This window comes from Orbicella faveolata, unplaced genomic scaffold, assembly GCF_042242905.1.
Source record: "Orbicella faveolata isolate gen_17 unplaced genomic scaffold, um_ofav_v1 contig_35, whole genome shotgun sequence".
NCBI classification, from domain to species: Eukaryota; Metazoa; Cnidaria; class Anthozoa; order Scleractinia; family Merulinidae; genus Orbicella; species Orbicella faveolata.
The window spans coordinates 10,981,888-10,998,086 of NW_028301564.1; the positions used below are offsets into that span (position 1 = coordinate 10,981,888).

At 45.4% G+C, this 16,199-nt stretch overlaps 4 protein-coding genes across 4 annotated transcripts; all 4 read left to right on the plus strand.

The window, feature by feature from the left end:
- The first annotated feature begins 1,826 nt into the window (after positions 1–1,826).
- Positions 1,827–4,479, plus strand: LOC149103243 (uncharacterized). Its single transcript, XM_089273941.1, has one exon. It carries the CDS (start codon positions 1,827–1,829, stop codon positions 4,458–4,460), a length of 2,634 nt encoding a protein of 877 aa, XP_089130067.1. The 3' UTR covers positions 4,461–4,479.
- A 5,721-nt stretch (positions 4,480–10,200) lies between these two features.
- On the plus strand, positions 10,201–10,845 carry LOC110066859 (uncharacterized). The gene has a single exon (XM_020774111.1). The coding sequence runs from the start codon at positions 10,201–10,203 to the stop codon at positions 10,843–10,845; it is 645 nt and encodes a 214-aa protein (XP_020629770.1).
- A 9-nt stretch (positions 10,846–10,854) lies between these two features.
- On the plus strand, positions 10,855–11,517 carry LOC110066860 (uncharacterized). The gene has a single exon (XM_020774112.1). The coding sequence runs from the start codon at positions 10,855–10,857 to the stop codon at positions 11,515–11,517; it is 663 nt and encodes a 220-aa protein (XP_020629771.1).
- A 780-nt stretch (positions 11,518–12,297) lies between these two features.
- LOC149103244 (uncharacterized) lies at positions 12,298–13,182 on the plus strand. Its single transcript, XM_089274164.1, has one exon. It carries the CDS (start codon positions 12,298–12,300, stop codon positions 13,180–13,182), a length of 885 nt encoding a protein of 294 aa, XP_089130290.1.
- Positions 13,183–16,199: the final 3,017 nt, after the last annotated feature.

Genomic DNA, 16,199 nt, shown 5'->3' on the forward strand with positions numbered 1-16,199 from the left:
ACCCTGAAGGCGACGACTGCGTCTCGGCGGTTCATCGTCATCGTGTGATCGGGCACGACGGCGCCAACGTACTCGTCTCGGTGATCCTTCGGGGGACTGACTTCGAGTTCGGCGGCGGCTGACGTGCCCAGATTCAGTCTCCATCACCAAAAAACCGAAAAAATGCCAAATGCGCACCTCGCTTAATGTCCATCATGCACCAATCAAACGAAAAAAGCCGACATCACGTGATCTGGGTAGACCCGGGGGATAGGGGGTATCCCCCCACTCACGGTCGGATACTGGGTCCCGGTCGAGTGTGAACCTGGGATCCAGTTTTTACCGTAAGTATAAAAAGATCGGTTCGAACCGTTCAAGTCACTCTGAGTTTTTGACTTGTATCGAGCGCTGAAAAAATCATGGCACAGGAGCTGACCGATGAGGAGATGAACCAACAGATGGATCAACATGAAGCAGTGAGTATAACGTGCACCCTATGTAAGAAAGTCATCCTTAGAACCGAAACCTGCTCTCGTACCAAGTGCTGTCGTCACTACGTGCATTTCGATTGCTTCACCAGGGCACTCGATGATCAGATGGTGAACAAGGGGGTGACACATGAAAAGTTGTACTGTCAAATCTGTCACACACCGTGTTATCTAACTGCATTCGTGGCTTCCCTAGACAACTGACCCATGGAACTGAGACTCGTCGTCACCTCCTTTATCCTAGAATTCTACCTCCGTTTGGACTTGAGATTTTGTTTCGTTGTGTTTTGCGGTTACAAAGTCTCACGACATCTTTGTCACGCCTTGTTCATCACCTTCTTTTCATAGAGTCACTGGGATTGGTTACCGCCCGAGATCCAAGTGTACATAATCTCACTCGCGGAGTCGCAACTTGCCCTCGAGTGGAAAAGAGAAATCGAAAGAGAAATGAGATTCTCCAAATGGTTGGAGAGACCGAGTCCCGCCCCGTTCAATCAACTCATGATCGATACCCTACCTATGATTTTCGATTACAGAGCCACTGGAATCGGCTCCCCCCTGAGATGCAAGCCTACATCCTCCACTTCAGAGATGCCCAGGCTCTCGTCGAGGCGCGCGAACGTGAAATGAGGCGAGAGCTCTGTAAGGAGATACGCGCCTTCGCCAAGGTCCAAGCAGAATGGGGGCTAGGTCCAATCAAAGTGGCTCTAGAGACATGTCTACTAGATTATTGCCCCCAAGGAAAAGTTCCAGGAACGAAAAACAAGCACATGATCGTGCAGGGATTCTTCCCGGCCGAAGGCAACTTTAAGCGAGCCATATTTTTAGGGTACGGGTTAGAACATGCCTATCTCAGAATACCGCATGCTAAGAGTATGATATCCTCACCTCCCACAGAACAGTAATGACTGGGACCGATTGCCTCCTGAACTACAGGACTACATCATGCGCCTAGCTAGGAACCAATGCCTACTCGAGCGCAGAAGAAACAAAAAGTTACGTCGTCTTCTCAAGGAAATAATAGAATACGGCAAACTGAAAGAACAATGGGGCATAGGACACATTAAGATTGTGACAGTTCGATGTAATTCACCGTGTTGTATAAAAAAGAAGAAAAGAGACAGATTCACATATAAAAGAATATATGGATGTTACATCGACATTGACGATAAACCTCGAAAAACGTATTTAGCCGAATCTTACAAAGATGCTAAGAAACGCGGCCCCATAGAAAAGACTTTCATCTACCCCGTCGCTTATCGCTCCACCAAGTACGCCCATAATAGGTGGTTAAGAAAGCGTTCCAGCTCAACTTAGAATGTAAAAAAGAGTCCCTTTGAGTATGTTAATTAAAAAGCGATGTTCGTAACATTTTGTCTCATTCATGTCCTTTCACAGAACAGACGGACACACGACGAAGCCTTCCCCTTCGACGACGACGACGATGACTGGATCTTTGATCCGGCTCTCGACCGAGTGATGATCCAAACCGGAGGTGGCGGTACAAGACCCCTCCTAGAATTTGAATTAAGACCCGTAGGCGCTCGACGTAACTGGAGAAACGTCCTCAACAAACAACGATTCGAAGCCACGCTCAGACAACACAGAGACGTGACTCCCAGGGACAATCTAGGCCAAGAATTGACTCAGGCCCTTCAACGATCCATCGAGCAACAAATCGCTCAGGATCCTACCCTGACACCCAACTCCACGGTCCATTTCACCATGCAGTCCAGTGCCTTCACGCACGCCTTTCAATCCACCACCTTCACCGTGCGCGAATTCGAAGAAGGGAGTGAAAGACTAGACACTTATCTCCAGTCTCTCGCGGCCAAACTCAACTCCAACGAAGAATTCTCCCCCGACGACACGTTCACCATGGAAACCACCTTCATACGTACCCCAGGTCGTGGGCGCGGGCACAGAAAACGATACAAACCGAGCTGTGCAGCCGTACGGGGAATCGTCAAACGGTCGCGCGTGACCATCAAAAACAAAGACAATCTATGCTGCGCTCGCGCCATCGTCACCATGAAAGCCCTGGCAGATGCGAACGGAAATTCGCGCGACCCCGATTACCACAATCTCAAACAGGGGCTGCCCGTCCAAGAGCGATTGGCCAAAGAACTCCACCGTCTAGCCAACGTCCCCGAAGGACCTTGCGGCATTCCAGAACTGCAACAGTTTCAGGCCGCGTTACCTGGGTACCAGCTCAAAGTCCTTTCCATCGATCCACCCCACATGCTCATCTACGCGGGACCCGAACCCTCAGACAAGATCATTCGTCTCATCAAAGAAGACAGTCACTACGACGGATGTAACTCGTTCAGTGGATTCCTCAACAAATCCTACTTCTGCGACGAATGCAATCGAGGATACGATCACGACGACTTTCAACGTCATCCCTGCAACGGTAAATGGTGTCCCGCCTGCAAACGAAAGGACTGCCCCGATTTCATCGAAGCCAAACGACCCCTAGCACGTGGCAAGTTTCCCGAACCCACCTCGATCTGCCGATTGTGCCACAGAAAATTCTTCGGAGACCAATGCTACAACTACCACCTGCAACGGCGGAGCCTCAACATTCCATCCATCTGCGACACTTACAAAAAGTGTCCAGACTGTTGCCACGTCTACGAACCAAAACACAGGACTGGACGAGGAGGTGACCATCGTGTCCCCGATCACAGGTGCGGATGGGGCGAATGCCGCATCTGCGAAAAGAAAGTCTTTCTGCCGACGCACCGATGTTACATCCAACGCATACCCGAAGACGAAGACGAGCCCAAAAAGAAACGCGTGCCGCGCGACGAAGTCAAAGGTCGTCCCTTCGAAGAACCCGAACCCGGTGATCCAGACACGCGAGTCTGGGTGGACAGAGATCCGCCCCTTCAAGTGTACTGCGACTACGAAGCCATCACCGACGCCGAAGGGAATCAGACACCCATTCTACTCTGCCTAGAAGACGATGAAGAGGACCAATTCTGCTCCTTCTACGGTCCCAACTGCACCGCCGACATGTTCGACCACCTCGAATCCCTCGCCGTCGACGTGGACGGTGACGATCGGGACGTCATCGTCCTCTTTCACATTCTCAAAGGCTACGACGGGATGTTCATCTTGCAACACTGTTACGCCACGCATCGAGAAGTCACAGACCAAATCACCGTAGGCACCAAGATACTGTCCCTGAGATCCGACAGACTGACTTTCAAAGATTCCCTATGCTTTCTCCCGTTCCCGCTGGCCAACTTTCCCGCCACCTTCGGAATCCACGAACTCTGCAAGGGATTCTTCCCGCACAAATTCAACACCCTAGAAAATCAAGAGTACGAAGGACCCATGCCGCCGCGAGACATGTACGATCCCGACGGCATGTCCGCCAAAAAGAAAGCCGAATTCGAACACTGGTACCAAGAGAAAGTCAATGACAACTACCATTTCGTACTAAGGCAAGAAATGGAAGCCTACTGCGAGTCGGATGTCAAACTCCTCAAAGCAGGCTGCCAAAAGTTCCGGCAAGAATTCAAACAAAAAGCGGACTTTGACCCCATGGAGAAATGCGTCACCATCGCCTCCGCCTGCAACCGATTCTGGCGCAAGAAACTCGTCCCGATCAACATCATCGCCTCCAGACCGCCTCGAGGATGGCACGGCGCACGATCCAATCAGTCCGTCAAAGCCCTGAAATGGCTAGCCTGGCAAGAACACTTGTTGCAACACACCGACCAAGGCGATCGTATCCACACCGTGCGAAACGGAGGTGAAGTCCGACTTGCCAATCACCTCGTGGACGGATACGATCCAACCACTCGAACCGTCTACGAATTCCACGGATGTCTATGGCACGGATGTCCTCGCTGTTTCCCTCTAAAACGAGACCGATATCCCATCTGTCACGCCGATCGCACCCTACACGAAGTCTACGAGTCCACGCTCAAGAAACATGACCTTCTCAGTCACCAAGGCTACCAGCTCTGCGTCAAGTGGTAATGCGACTGGGACCTAGAAGTCAAAACCGACCCAGATCTCCGCCAGTTTCTAGACACGTTCCAAATCGTCGAACCGCTCGAACCCAGAGAAGCCTTCTTCGGAGGGCGCACGAACGCTGTCAAACTACATCACGTGACCGACGTGGCTCAAGGAGAACAAACCAAGTACGTCGACGTGACGTCGCTCTACCCCTGGGCCAACAAGGAAGGCGAATACCCCATAGGACACCCGCAAGTCATCGTCAACCCCCAAGATCAAGACATCCATCACTACTTCGGAATGGCCAAAGTGGACATACTACCACCTCACGAACTTTACCATCCCGTTCTACCTTTTCGACACGGAGGTAAACTCACCTTCCCACTCTGCCGATCGTGCGTGGAACACGAAATGACCAAACCACTCCTAGAGAAATCGTATCACTGCCCTCACACGGCCGAGCAACGCACGCTACGAGGGACCTGGTGCACACCCGAAATCCAGAAAGCCGTTGCCATGGGATACACGCTCAACAAGATACACGAAGTCCACCATTTCCCGCCAGAACAACGCCGTAAAGGACTCTTCGCCGATTACGTGAACACCTGGCTAAAAATCAAACAGGAATCCGCTGGCTACCCGAACTGGTGTAACACCCCCGAAGACAAGACACGGTACGTGCAACAATACCGACAGAAAGAAGGTATCGCTCTCGATCCGACCATGATACAGAAGAATCCCGGACGCAAAGCCACCGCCAAACTCATGCTCAACTCTTTCTGGGGCAAGTTCGGCGAAAACATACACAAACCCACTACCCAAGTCGTCTACAACGCAACGCAACTCTTTGAACTCGTTTCCAATCCCTTCAACGACATACGACAAGTCAGAATCGCCAACGACGAAGCCCTAGAGGTCGTCCACACCGAACTCAAAGACAATCAACCCGATAACGGACGAATCAACATCTTCGTCGCCGCTTTCACCACCTGCTGGGCTCGGCTCAAATTATACAGCTACCTGGAACTGTTAAAGCAACAAGTTCTCTACTTTGACACCGATTCCGTCATCTACTCGCACAAACCAGGTCAATACGATGTACCGCTAGGCGATTACCTGGGAGAGATGACCAACGAACTCGACGACGGCGATTTCATTGTCGATTTCACTGCCGCTGGACCCAAAAATTACGGATACAGAACCCACCAAGGGAAAGTCTGCTGCAAAGTCAGAGGCTTCTCACTCAATGTACGAGGATCACGCCAACTCAATTATGACGTCATGAGACAAAATCTACTCGACGAACTCACACAACCTCTCGAGGAACGACGCAACATCCACGTTATCAACCCCAACTTCTTCTGGAGAAACCCAGCCACCAAACATCTCAGAGTCATCACACGAATCAAACGCTACGGACTCGTCTTCGACAAACGCGTCGTAGACACGGACACTTTCATGTCGTTTCCATACGGATACACACCATTGTAATTTTTACTTCCTGTAAATCAATAAAAATCAATTTTGAAACTCACTTCCGGTCTATCGCCTTATTTGGGAATGCACGTGACCTGTGACGTCACGGGGTCATGTTTTGCTCACCAAGGGGCCATCTTGGATTTTACAATTTAAGAGAATGTATGGGAAAATCTTGGTCACGTGGTATGATCCCTGGCTCCTGATTGGTTACTGCCCCTATGAGCGCTATTTACTACTTACACTACTCGAGAGATTTTAATTGTTGTACTGCAGTTGCTGCAGGCACTTTGGTGACTTGTAAATTTCTTTCCTAAATGCTGACCTCAATGGCTCATGGTTAGTCTCAATGTCTCATCTGTATAGGTATTGGTCAAACTTGTCACACAACCAAGTGATGGCGACCATCTCGCTTGACTTATGCATAATGAGACTGTCAGTAGGGGCTCAGTAAGCGTAAGCAGGCTGGCTATCTTGCAGCAATATGGCTCCTAAGCGAGACTGTTGTTTACATTGGACAGTGATTGGCTTGCTTGCATCATAGTAGAGAAGAACAGATGCCTCTGTCAGGAACTTCTTGATCATGTTCATTGCAAGGCAGTGTTGTTCCAAACACTAGAACTCCACATTGTATCTTTCAGGTATCTGAGTGGCTATCTCATGTCTGATAGGTGAGGGGTAAACTTTGCAAGATAGGTCATCAACTTCACCATGGTGATAACCTCCGGTTCAAGCATCTGCAATATGGCCTGGATCTTCTTTGGGTTAGGCCTTAGGCCCTGAGAACCGATAGGTGACCCATGAATTTCACACTTGACAGGTGCTGTTTCACTTTGGCACAAATCAACAATAGCTTCCAAAGGCAGTATTTCTTGAGAAAAGTGGGCTCATTTTGTTTTGTGACTGTTGTGTACTTCTTGGTCAATACTGCCAAATCCAGCAATCAGGAAGTCATCTGCTATCACTTCCACTCCTTCCAGATCCTCCACAACTTGTACACTGTACATTCCCACACCTCTGGTGCTGAACAGATATCAAGTGGCATCCTCTCCAATCTGTACCACCTGCTAGTTTTGAAATGCCGATCATTTATCAATTTCCTCTACAACTTCCTACTGATTTATTATCAGTTATTATTCAAGCCAAGTACGTGATTTCAAAATCAAAGCTTTCATAAAATTGTCATTTTCACACGTATGTAATAGTTTTAGAAATTTTGCCACTAGGAAGTTGTCTTTATTGTGGGTGCCACGTTTCTCACAACGCCCTAGTTTTTTCACAAGCATAGGCAATATAAGATGACGTGCAACTTCTTTTAGTCAGAGATTGTTAGTGAAGTTACACCGCTACTGTGCTACGATCAGAGGATCCAAGTTACCCATATTTCGAGTGTATTTCGCTGTCTCTCTGCTACCTTTTGGGGCGAGTCGTCAACCAAAGTACGTAAGTTCTTATTGTTGTAGTTATTTGCTAAGTCGCGAATTGTTAGTCTTTTCTTTGTCAGGAAAAGGTTTCATTTAGTTTATCTAGGTTTTGTTGAAATTGCTTTCACAGCTCTACTCTTGCTAGGGCTTATTGTCATGATTACCAAATTGTGATTCTTTGACGCTATGTTTAGGTATTTTGCGCGATGGCCGTTGATATCTTCGTTTGTTATAACAAGAGTTGTTATTGTTGCAAAATAAAAATGAACGATAAAAATTTTACACATTTCGATGTCGTCATGACATCATTATCAAGTGACAAGAAAATAACGGTTTAACAGTGTTATATATGCGGCGAGAGGTGTGATTGTTCATTAACTTATTTGTTTAAACAAATAGTTTTGCGCGGATGGAATTCGATTGTTTGTTCAGGCTAGGTTTCTTCTTTCTAATAAACAGTATTTCATAAATCAAACAATCCAGTTTTCCGTTGCATTTCTTTAGGACGGAAAAATTATTGGCAAGGTCGTCAATGTTATAAAGGCCATGATCGTTCTTTAAATGCTTTCTGATTGCGGAGAACCTGTGTTCATCAATACGTTGGTGCAAATGCCGGCTGGTATACCCGACATACTCTGCATCGCACAGATCACATTGATAATTGTACACTACGCATTGACAACTAGCTTCTGACAACAAGCTACCATTTATTGGTATGGAAATACTTGAGAAAGGTCACGAACTGGAAACCAGTGTTTACCAGAAGCCAACAAATACCGGCCTACTACTCCATTACCAAAGCCATGTGGACAAAAGGTACAAGAAATCGCTCATTAAAACCATGGTAAACCGTGCTTTTTACCTTTCATCCACATGGGAGTCTTTCATGACTGAATGTGATCGCCTGAAGCTGATGTTTACGAACCTCAAGTACCCTGAAAGCCTAATTAACTCCATCATTTCTCACTTTGTCACCTCAATGATGACCAAAGATCCTCTCGTGCCACCTCAGCCACCCGTCAATGAAGATACTGTTCACCAAGTGGTATTGCCATTTAAAGATCAAACGTCGGCCGATGCAGTGAAAAAACAACTATCTGACCTGAGCAAAAAACTTGATCACACTCTTCAACCAGTATTCAAGAGTCGCAAAATCTGTGAAGATCTCAAGATGCGTGAACCAAAACCACCTCTAAGGCTAAATGGTGTGAGCTGTTTGACACTTTTACACAGAAAGAAACAAGAGACCCCAACTTGAAGGACATTACAGAATTCGTTGAGGCCAGATCAAGAGTGACCAACCATCCTATTTTCGGTAAGATTTAAGGTGAACCGAGCCGATCCAGCAATCTCAAGCACAACGACAGCTCAAAAAGGGATGCAAGGTCATTTGCGGTGGATGTGCAACCGAAGCCAACCTAGTTGCCATTAAGCACTTCAGAGAAGAAAGTATTGAAGTGTCCCTCGTGCAACAAAAATCATTGGCTTTCGCAATGCAGCAACTTTAGAAAATTACGTTTAAGCAATCGACTCAAGTTTGTTCGTGCTAAAAAACTGTGCTTAAATTGTTTAGTATCAGGACAGTTTGTACAAGACTGTCCAAAGCGAAGCTTCTGTCGCATTGAAGGCTGTATGAAAAAGCACTCTACCTTTCTACATGAGAAAGAACAAACCCAGGAAATAACGCCATCACAACCAAACCAGAGTAATGGGGCTACAACCACCGAGATAAACACAACCGCACCACAAGTGAGTAATGGCTACGTCCAATGTGGGACGTTTCAAGCATCTAGCGACTCCTCCATCATAGGATTATCGATTGTGCCTGTGAAGGTTAAAGCGAAGGGCAAGACAACAAAGTGCTAACATACGCGTTCCTGGATTTCGTATCGAACACTTCATTCTGCACTGACGTGCTACTCCCAAAACTTGACGCCAAGGGAGTGAAAACCACCCTTTCACTTACTATGATGCAAACGACCAATGAAGCAATTGAATGTTCTCTCGTTAACCTAGAAGTTTCCGATCTCAGCGACCACAACGTAATAGAGCTACCGAAGGTTTACTCTAGACCCAGTCTTCCCGTATCAACCGACGCTATAGGCACACAAGAAGATGTAAACCGCTGGCCACACCTTAAGGGTATCACAGTACCCAACATCGAAGCACAAATTGGCCTTTTGATTGGCAGCGATGTACCACAAGTACTGCAACCAGTGGAAGTGAGGGAAAGCAAAAATGGCGGTCCCTCTGCTACGCGTACCATTCTTGGATGGGTGCTTAATAGACCCCTTGGACAGACAGGGCCTAAGGAGCCAACCGCTAACTTCATCGATGCCAATGCAAACCTCAGCAAGTAATTTGAAGATTACTGTAATCTAGAGTTTAACGACTCGAGGTACGAGCCCAAGATGTCTATGACCCAGAATGATTGATGTGCATCAGAAATCATGGAAAGTACTGTGAGGCTTTCAAATGGTCATTATGAAATTGGTCTGCCATGGAAAAGTAATCTGCCATGTTTTGAGAACAAGTCCCAAGCCGAATCCAGACTGCAGCCACTAAAGAGACGCCTTCAATGAGATGAAACCCTTCGAGAGAAATACAAGGATTTCATGGATGACCTGCTACACAAGAATTATGCCGAGAAGATAACTGGCATGGACTTGTCTTTGAAAGACACATGGTACCTACCGCACCATCCAGTATTTCACCCACAGAAGCCAGACAAGGTCCATGTCGTATTTGACTGTTCAGCAAAGTATCGTGGCACTTCTCTCAACGATCAGCTGTTACAGGGGCCGGATCTAACCAGCACGCTGGTTGGTGTGCTAACACGATTCTGAGAGGAACCAGTGGACATGTCAGACATAGAAGCAATGTTCTATCAAGTTCAAGTTCAGCCAAGCGACTGTAACTATTTGAGATTCCTTTGGTGGCCAGGCAGCGACCTAGAAAAGGATCCAGAAGAATACCGAAGGTTGGTCCATTTGTTCGGCGGCACTTCGTCCTCAAGCTGTGCTAACTACGCCTTGAGGAAAACCACTGACCATAACAAAGAAGACCTCGATGCAGCCGCAGTGGAGACCGTAAAGCAAAATTTCTATGTAGATGACTGCCTTTGTTCAGTTGCAACAGACACACAAGCTGTTCGTTTGGCAGGACAACTCCGTGAGCTATTATCCAAAGGAGGCTTTCACCTAACCAATTGGATATCCAATTCAAGAGAAGTAATCAACTCAGTTCCTGAGTCAGAAAGAGCACCCTCAGTTAATGATCTTGACCTCAACAAGAATTTAGTGCTAACTGAAAGAGCCTTAGGCGTCCAGTGGAATGTTCAAGCAGACACCTTTAGTTTCAAAATCGCTAACAAAGAAAAATCAGCTACAAGAAGAGGAATTCTGTCCATCGTCTCTTCAATCTACGATCCACTGGGTTTTGTATCCCCGTGTATTCTACCTCCCAAAGCTATCCTACAAGACCTGTGTCTTAAGGGCCTCGGATGAGACAACCAGATGTCGGAACTTAGCAAACAGAAATGGGAAGCCTGGCTTAGAGAACTGCCTAAACTAGAACAATACAAAATTCCCCGATGCTTCAAACCTCCAGACTTCTCAGGCATCCAACAACATGAGCTTCATCACTTCTCAGACGTGTCTAGTCAAGGCTATGGAGCAGTTTCATATCTCCGACAAATCAACGTGAACGGTAAAGTCCACTGTTTCTTAATCATGGCAAAGTCGAGATTAGCTCCCCTAAAGGCAATGACGATTCCGAGAATGGAATTATCCGCAGCAGTTTTAGCAACAAGACTAGATCACATGATCAGACAAGAACTCGATTTGCCCGTTGACAACTCTACCTTGTGGACCGACAGCACTTGCGTTCTTCAATACATAGAGAACAAGGAAAAGAGATTCCAGATCTTTGTCGCCAATCGTGTTTCAGCAATATCGGACCAGTCCACAGCAACCCAATGGCGATATGTTGAGACATCGCTAAATGCAGCTGACAAAGCATCCAGGGGGATGACAGTTGACGCGTTAAGGAATGATCGCTGGTCACAAGGACCCCCTTTCAAAAGCACCCTAAGGAGACCTGGCCATAAGGACCCGCTGATATTGGCGAGATCTCCAACAGTGACCCAGAAGTCAAGAAGACCGTTGAAGTGTTTGTAAATAAAACAAACGATCAAAGCAACCACATTAATGAGGCAATCGAGAAGTTTTCCTCATGGACCCACCTGAAGAAAGTTATGGCCTGGGTGTTACGTTACAAGCAAAACCTGAAGAAGAAAGGTCAGCGCCACAAGGCAAAGGAAGATATCGATTACCAATCAGGTGTCAGTAAAATCACACCATTGAGTGTGTCTGAAGTCAACGAAACAGAAAAGGAAATCGTCAAGTTCATGCAGAAACAAAACTTCAAAGAAGAATTATCAGCTTTAAGTCGAGTCAGACGAGTTTGCAAGGAGCTGGAGAAAACGGCAACCAAGAATCCTACAAAGAAGAGTAGCAGCATTTACGAGCTCGATCCTGTTTTCGAAAACGGCCTCATCTACGTAGGAGGACGTCTGCACCAAGCACCAATCGAGAATGATGCTACACACCCAGTGATTCTTCCAAGAAAGCATCACATCATCAAGTTAATCATCAAACTTAACCACTGAGCCTCTGGTCACTCTAGAGTTGAGTACACCCTGTTATTGATCAGAGATAAATATTGGATTGTCAGGGCGTGATCAAGTGTACGCAACATGGTCAGTGCGTGTTTCAATTGCCGGCGACGTCAAGCCCCAGTAATGCAACAGAAAATGGCAAGCCTACCGGAGGAGCGAAAAACGCCTTCAAAGCCACCATTCATGCATGTAGGGGTTGATTGTTTTGGTCCCTTCACTGTTCGTCGCAGACGGACAATTGCTAAAAGATATGGTGTATTGTTTACATGCCTGGTTATCTATGCAGTCCATATCGAGGTGGTCTATTCTTTTAGACACCGAGTCTTTCTCAAGGCTCTTCTACGTTTCACTGCAAGGAAAGGACGCCCAGAACAACAGAGGCAGCTTTGTGAAAGGTGAAAAGGAGCTTTGCGAAGCCCTGCAAGCATGGAATCAAGCTCAGATTTACGACTTCCTGCTACTGCAGGATGTCAAGTGGATATTCAACCCACCTGCTGCATCACACCACGGAGGAGTGTGGGAAAGATGCATAAGAACAGTGAGAAAAGTCATGAAAGTGCTACTCAAGCAACAAGTTCTTGACAATGAAGGTCTTAACACGCTGATGTGTCAGGTGAAATCCATTGTTAATGGAAGACCAATCACCAAGGTATCTGATGATCCAAGGGGTCTCAACACACTAACACCTAATCATCTTCTGCTACTTCGAGCAGGAACAGCAATCCCACCCGGCGTATTTTCCAAGGAAGATAACTACACCTGTCGCAGATGGTGCCAAGTGCAATATCTTAGCAATATCTTCTGGTCACGCTGGACCAGAGAGTACATGCCGTCACTGCAGCAATGTCAAAAGTGGAACAAGCCTCAGTGCAATCTCGCCATGAATGATATTGCGCTTCTTCTTGATGAGAATATGCCCCGCAGTCTTTGGCCACTAGCACGAGTACTGGAAGTACACAGCAATCGCAAGGATGGGCTAGTACGCTCGGCTAAAGTCAAGACAAAGACGTCCGTATTAGTGCAACCCATCAATAAGGTTGTTCTACTCAAGGCTGCAGAGATGAGAAGCAAGAATTGGCTTAGTTTAGCTAGTATTATGGACATTATAACCATAAACTTAACTATGATAACTAATCATAGTTTTAGCGTTTCAAACCTTTTATAGTTAATGTGTAAAGGCTATTTGTAATGCCTTTAAGGGGCCGGAATGTTAGTTTTGAAACGCCGATCATTTATCAATTTCCTCTACAACTTCCTCTGAGTTGTTATCAGTTATTATTCAAACCAAGTACGTGATTTCAAAATCAAAGCTTTCATAAAATTGTCATTTTCACACGTATGTAATAGTTTTAGAAATTTTGCCACTAGGAAGTTGTCTTTATTGTGGGCGCCACGTTTTTCACAACGCCCTAGGTTTTTCACATAGCATAGGCAATATAAGATGACACGCAACTTCTTTTACTCAGAGATTGTTAGTGAAGTTACACCGCTACTGTGTTACAAGCAGAGGATCCAAGTTACCGCTATTTCAAGTGTATTTCGCTGTCTCTCTGGTACCTTTTGGCACGAGTCATCAACCAAAGTACGTAAGTTCTTATTGTTGTAGTTATTTGCTAAGTCGCGAATTGTTAGTCTTTTCTTTGTCAGGAAAAGGTTTCATTTAGTTTATCTAGGTTTTGTTGAAATTGCTTTCACAGCTCTACTATTGCTAAGGCTTATTGTCATATGATTACCAAATTGTGATTGTTTGACGCTATTCTGCACGATAGCCGTTGATATCTTCGTTTGTTGCAACAAGAGTTGTTATCGTTTCAGTTTTATTAGTTTCAAGTATCAATTGTCACATCTATTTGTTTCATGCTGTGTTCTTGTTAGTTTTATTATGATTGTTGTATCCTGTTAGATTGGTATTTTATGCCTTATCTAAGTAGGACGTATTTTTAACTATCACTTTTCAGTTCGAACCGACTACATCTACTTGTACGACTACTACTCCTATTCGTATCTGCGACCACTACTTGTGATCTACTGGTTTTCACTATTTCTTCAGTCGCTACCTATTGTGACCTAGATCTATGGACTTGATCTGTCATTAAATCAGTTTGAATCTACCAAGTGAAGTTCAAATATCTTGCACAGCGCTACCCCTGTAGTTGCTTAAGATTTGAGTAAAGGCAACCTCTAGAATCTTTACAATTACACAACCCAAATGGTGTATTGAGCATGGTATTGTAACTAGACTCAGTGTTAAGATGTTTCTGCCAAAACCTATTTACATTTACATTTAATCTTTATTTAAATACGATTTAAGAATTTGTCAGCTTAAAAACCTAATATATACTTAATTCCTAATGTCTAATATAATGGGAATAATGAGTCCATTAGATTATATGCATTTTCTTGCCTCTCGAATTTAGAACTTAGATATTCTAGAGCCAACCAGTGCAGAGACTTGTAAAGCATCGTAGCTCTTTGAATTTGCTGCTGGCGTGCTAAGATTTTTCCACCCGAGACGTGTTAACAGGTGACCAGCATCTACGTCATAGTTTGATTAGGTCAAAACACGGGCTGCTCTATTTGATAGCTTTTGTAACTTATTTTGTCAAGTTATCCCACAGTTTCCCCAAACAATGTTGCAATAGTCAAAATGTGGCTGTATCAGAGCTTGATATATTAGATGTAAGGTTGCTTTATGGACAACGTGCCTTATTCGTTTTATGGCCCAATGCCAGAAGCGACTTTCTTTGCTACTTTTTTTGGTATCTATGATGGTGAACTTCTTTGCTTGTGAACGTTAGGTCACGACTTCCCCCACTGTGAGCATATATTTGGTAATGCTTGTGATGGATGGCTTTGTTAAAATTACAAGGGTCAAGGCATATGCGGAACTTGTTGGGGTTGACAACAACCAACATACTGCAGACCAACTTGGTTTGTTCAGTTACCAGGCTGATGACTCTTTGATCTGGTTATGTAAAGCTACTGATACATGGCAGGGTGGATGCACCACAGGTGGCACTGTGTCATTGGTGACCATGTGATACTCACCTGGGGGCCCCCCAAGCCTTCAAAAACATCTTTGTATTCATCTAGAAGGTTAGGCATCCCTGTTGTTACACCTACAGCACATCTCTTTTCCCATTCTGTCAACCCCATTATTTTGTACCATTCATTTGTATAAGGTTTTATAAACTTGTGCAAGCAGCGATTGACTTGTTTCAAGTCCATGTCCCCAGTGGCTCATGGGTACTACTTCAGTTAAAACAGGTGGCATATTCTGCACCTGTGTCTAGTTGAAATGCCACCTGACTTTAACTGCCTGGCTTGCCGGCTTCCATGGTCATTGTTGCACACCAGCCACTTCCAACTCTACTTTTATGGAAAACTTCCTCGGTTACTTCTACATTGTTGACATTTGGAGTGGTTGATCGACACTATCACTGGAAGTGGTTCTTTTGTCTGCATTTGTGACAGGTTTGCCCATGGGCACGGCATTAGTGATTTGCTTTCCTGAGTTCAGTCCTCACTTGTTCTTGTGTTCTGTTTAAATGGTGCCAACTGACTCCTCTGTTCCGCTTGCAATCATCTTTAATTACTGACTGGTCGGCTATGTGGCTTTGCATTTATCAATTGTTTTAGACAAGGTCAGGCCGTTTACTCGCAGGAGGCGTTCTCGTACTTTCTCATCGCAGACTCCAAAGACCAAAGATCGTGTAAAATCTTGTCTGGTGTGATTTCACCATGAGCACAATTCCTGCCGCAATTTCATACCGTTGTTAAACAATTTCTAACCAGATTGTCATCCACTGCCAACGGTTTTGGCAGTGGGACATTTGCCAGAGGCAGAATCAGTGGAACAGTGGGTACAGATGGCATTTTCGCATTGTCAGTCATCATGCAAAGACAAGATGGCAACTGGAAGAAATATATTTAGCTCTTTGGTCAACTGTCTACTCACCAGCCTGGCATTGAACACTTCTAAATTCTCAAATTGTCCTGTAGCAAAGCTAGAGGATCACTTTTAACACCATGTTGGGTTATAATGACCACAAAATCAGATAACTACGGGCTGAAGCTACAAAAAAACTTTTCATGTCCAAATCTCTATATTATTAGTGTTATTGTCTGTGCAAGGACAATACTCATGTTATAATGTAACAATAGAGTTTATGTTCTTGGGCA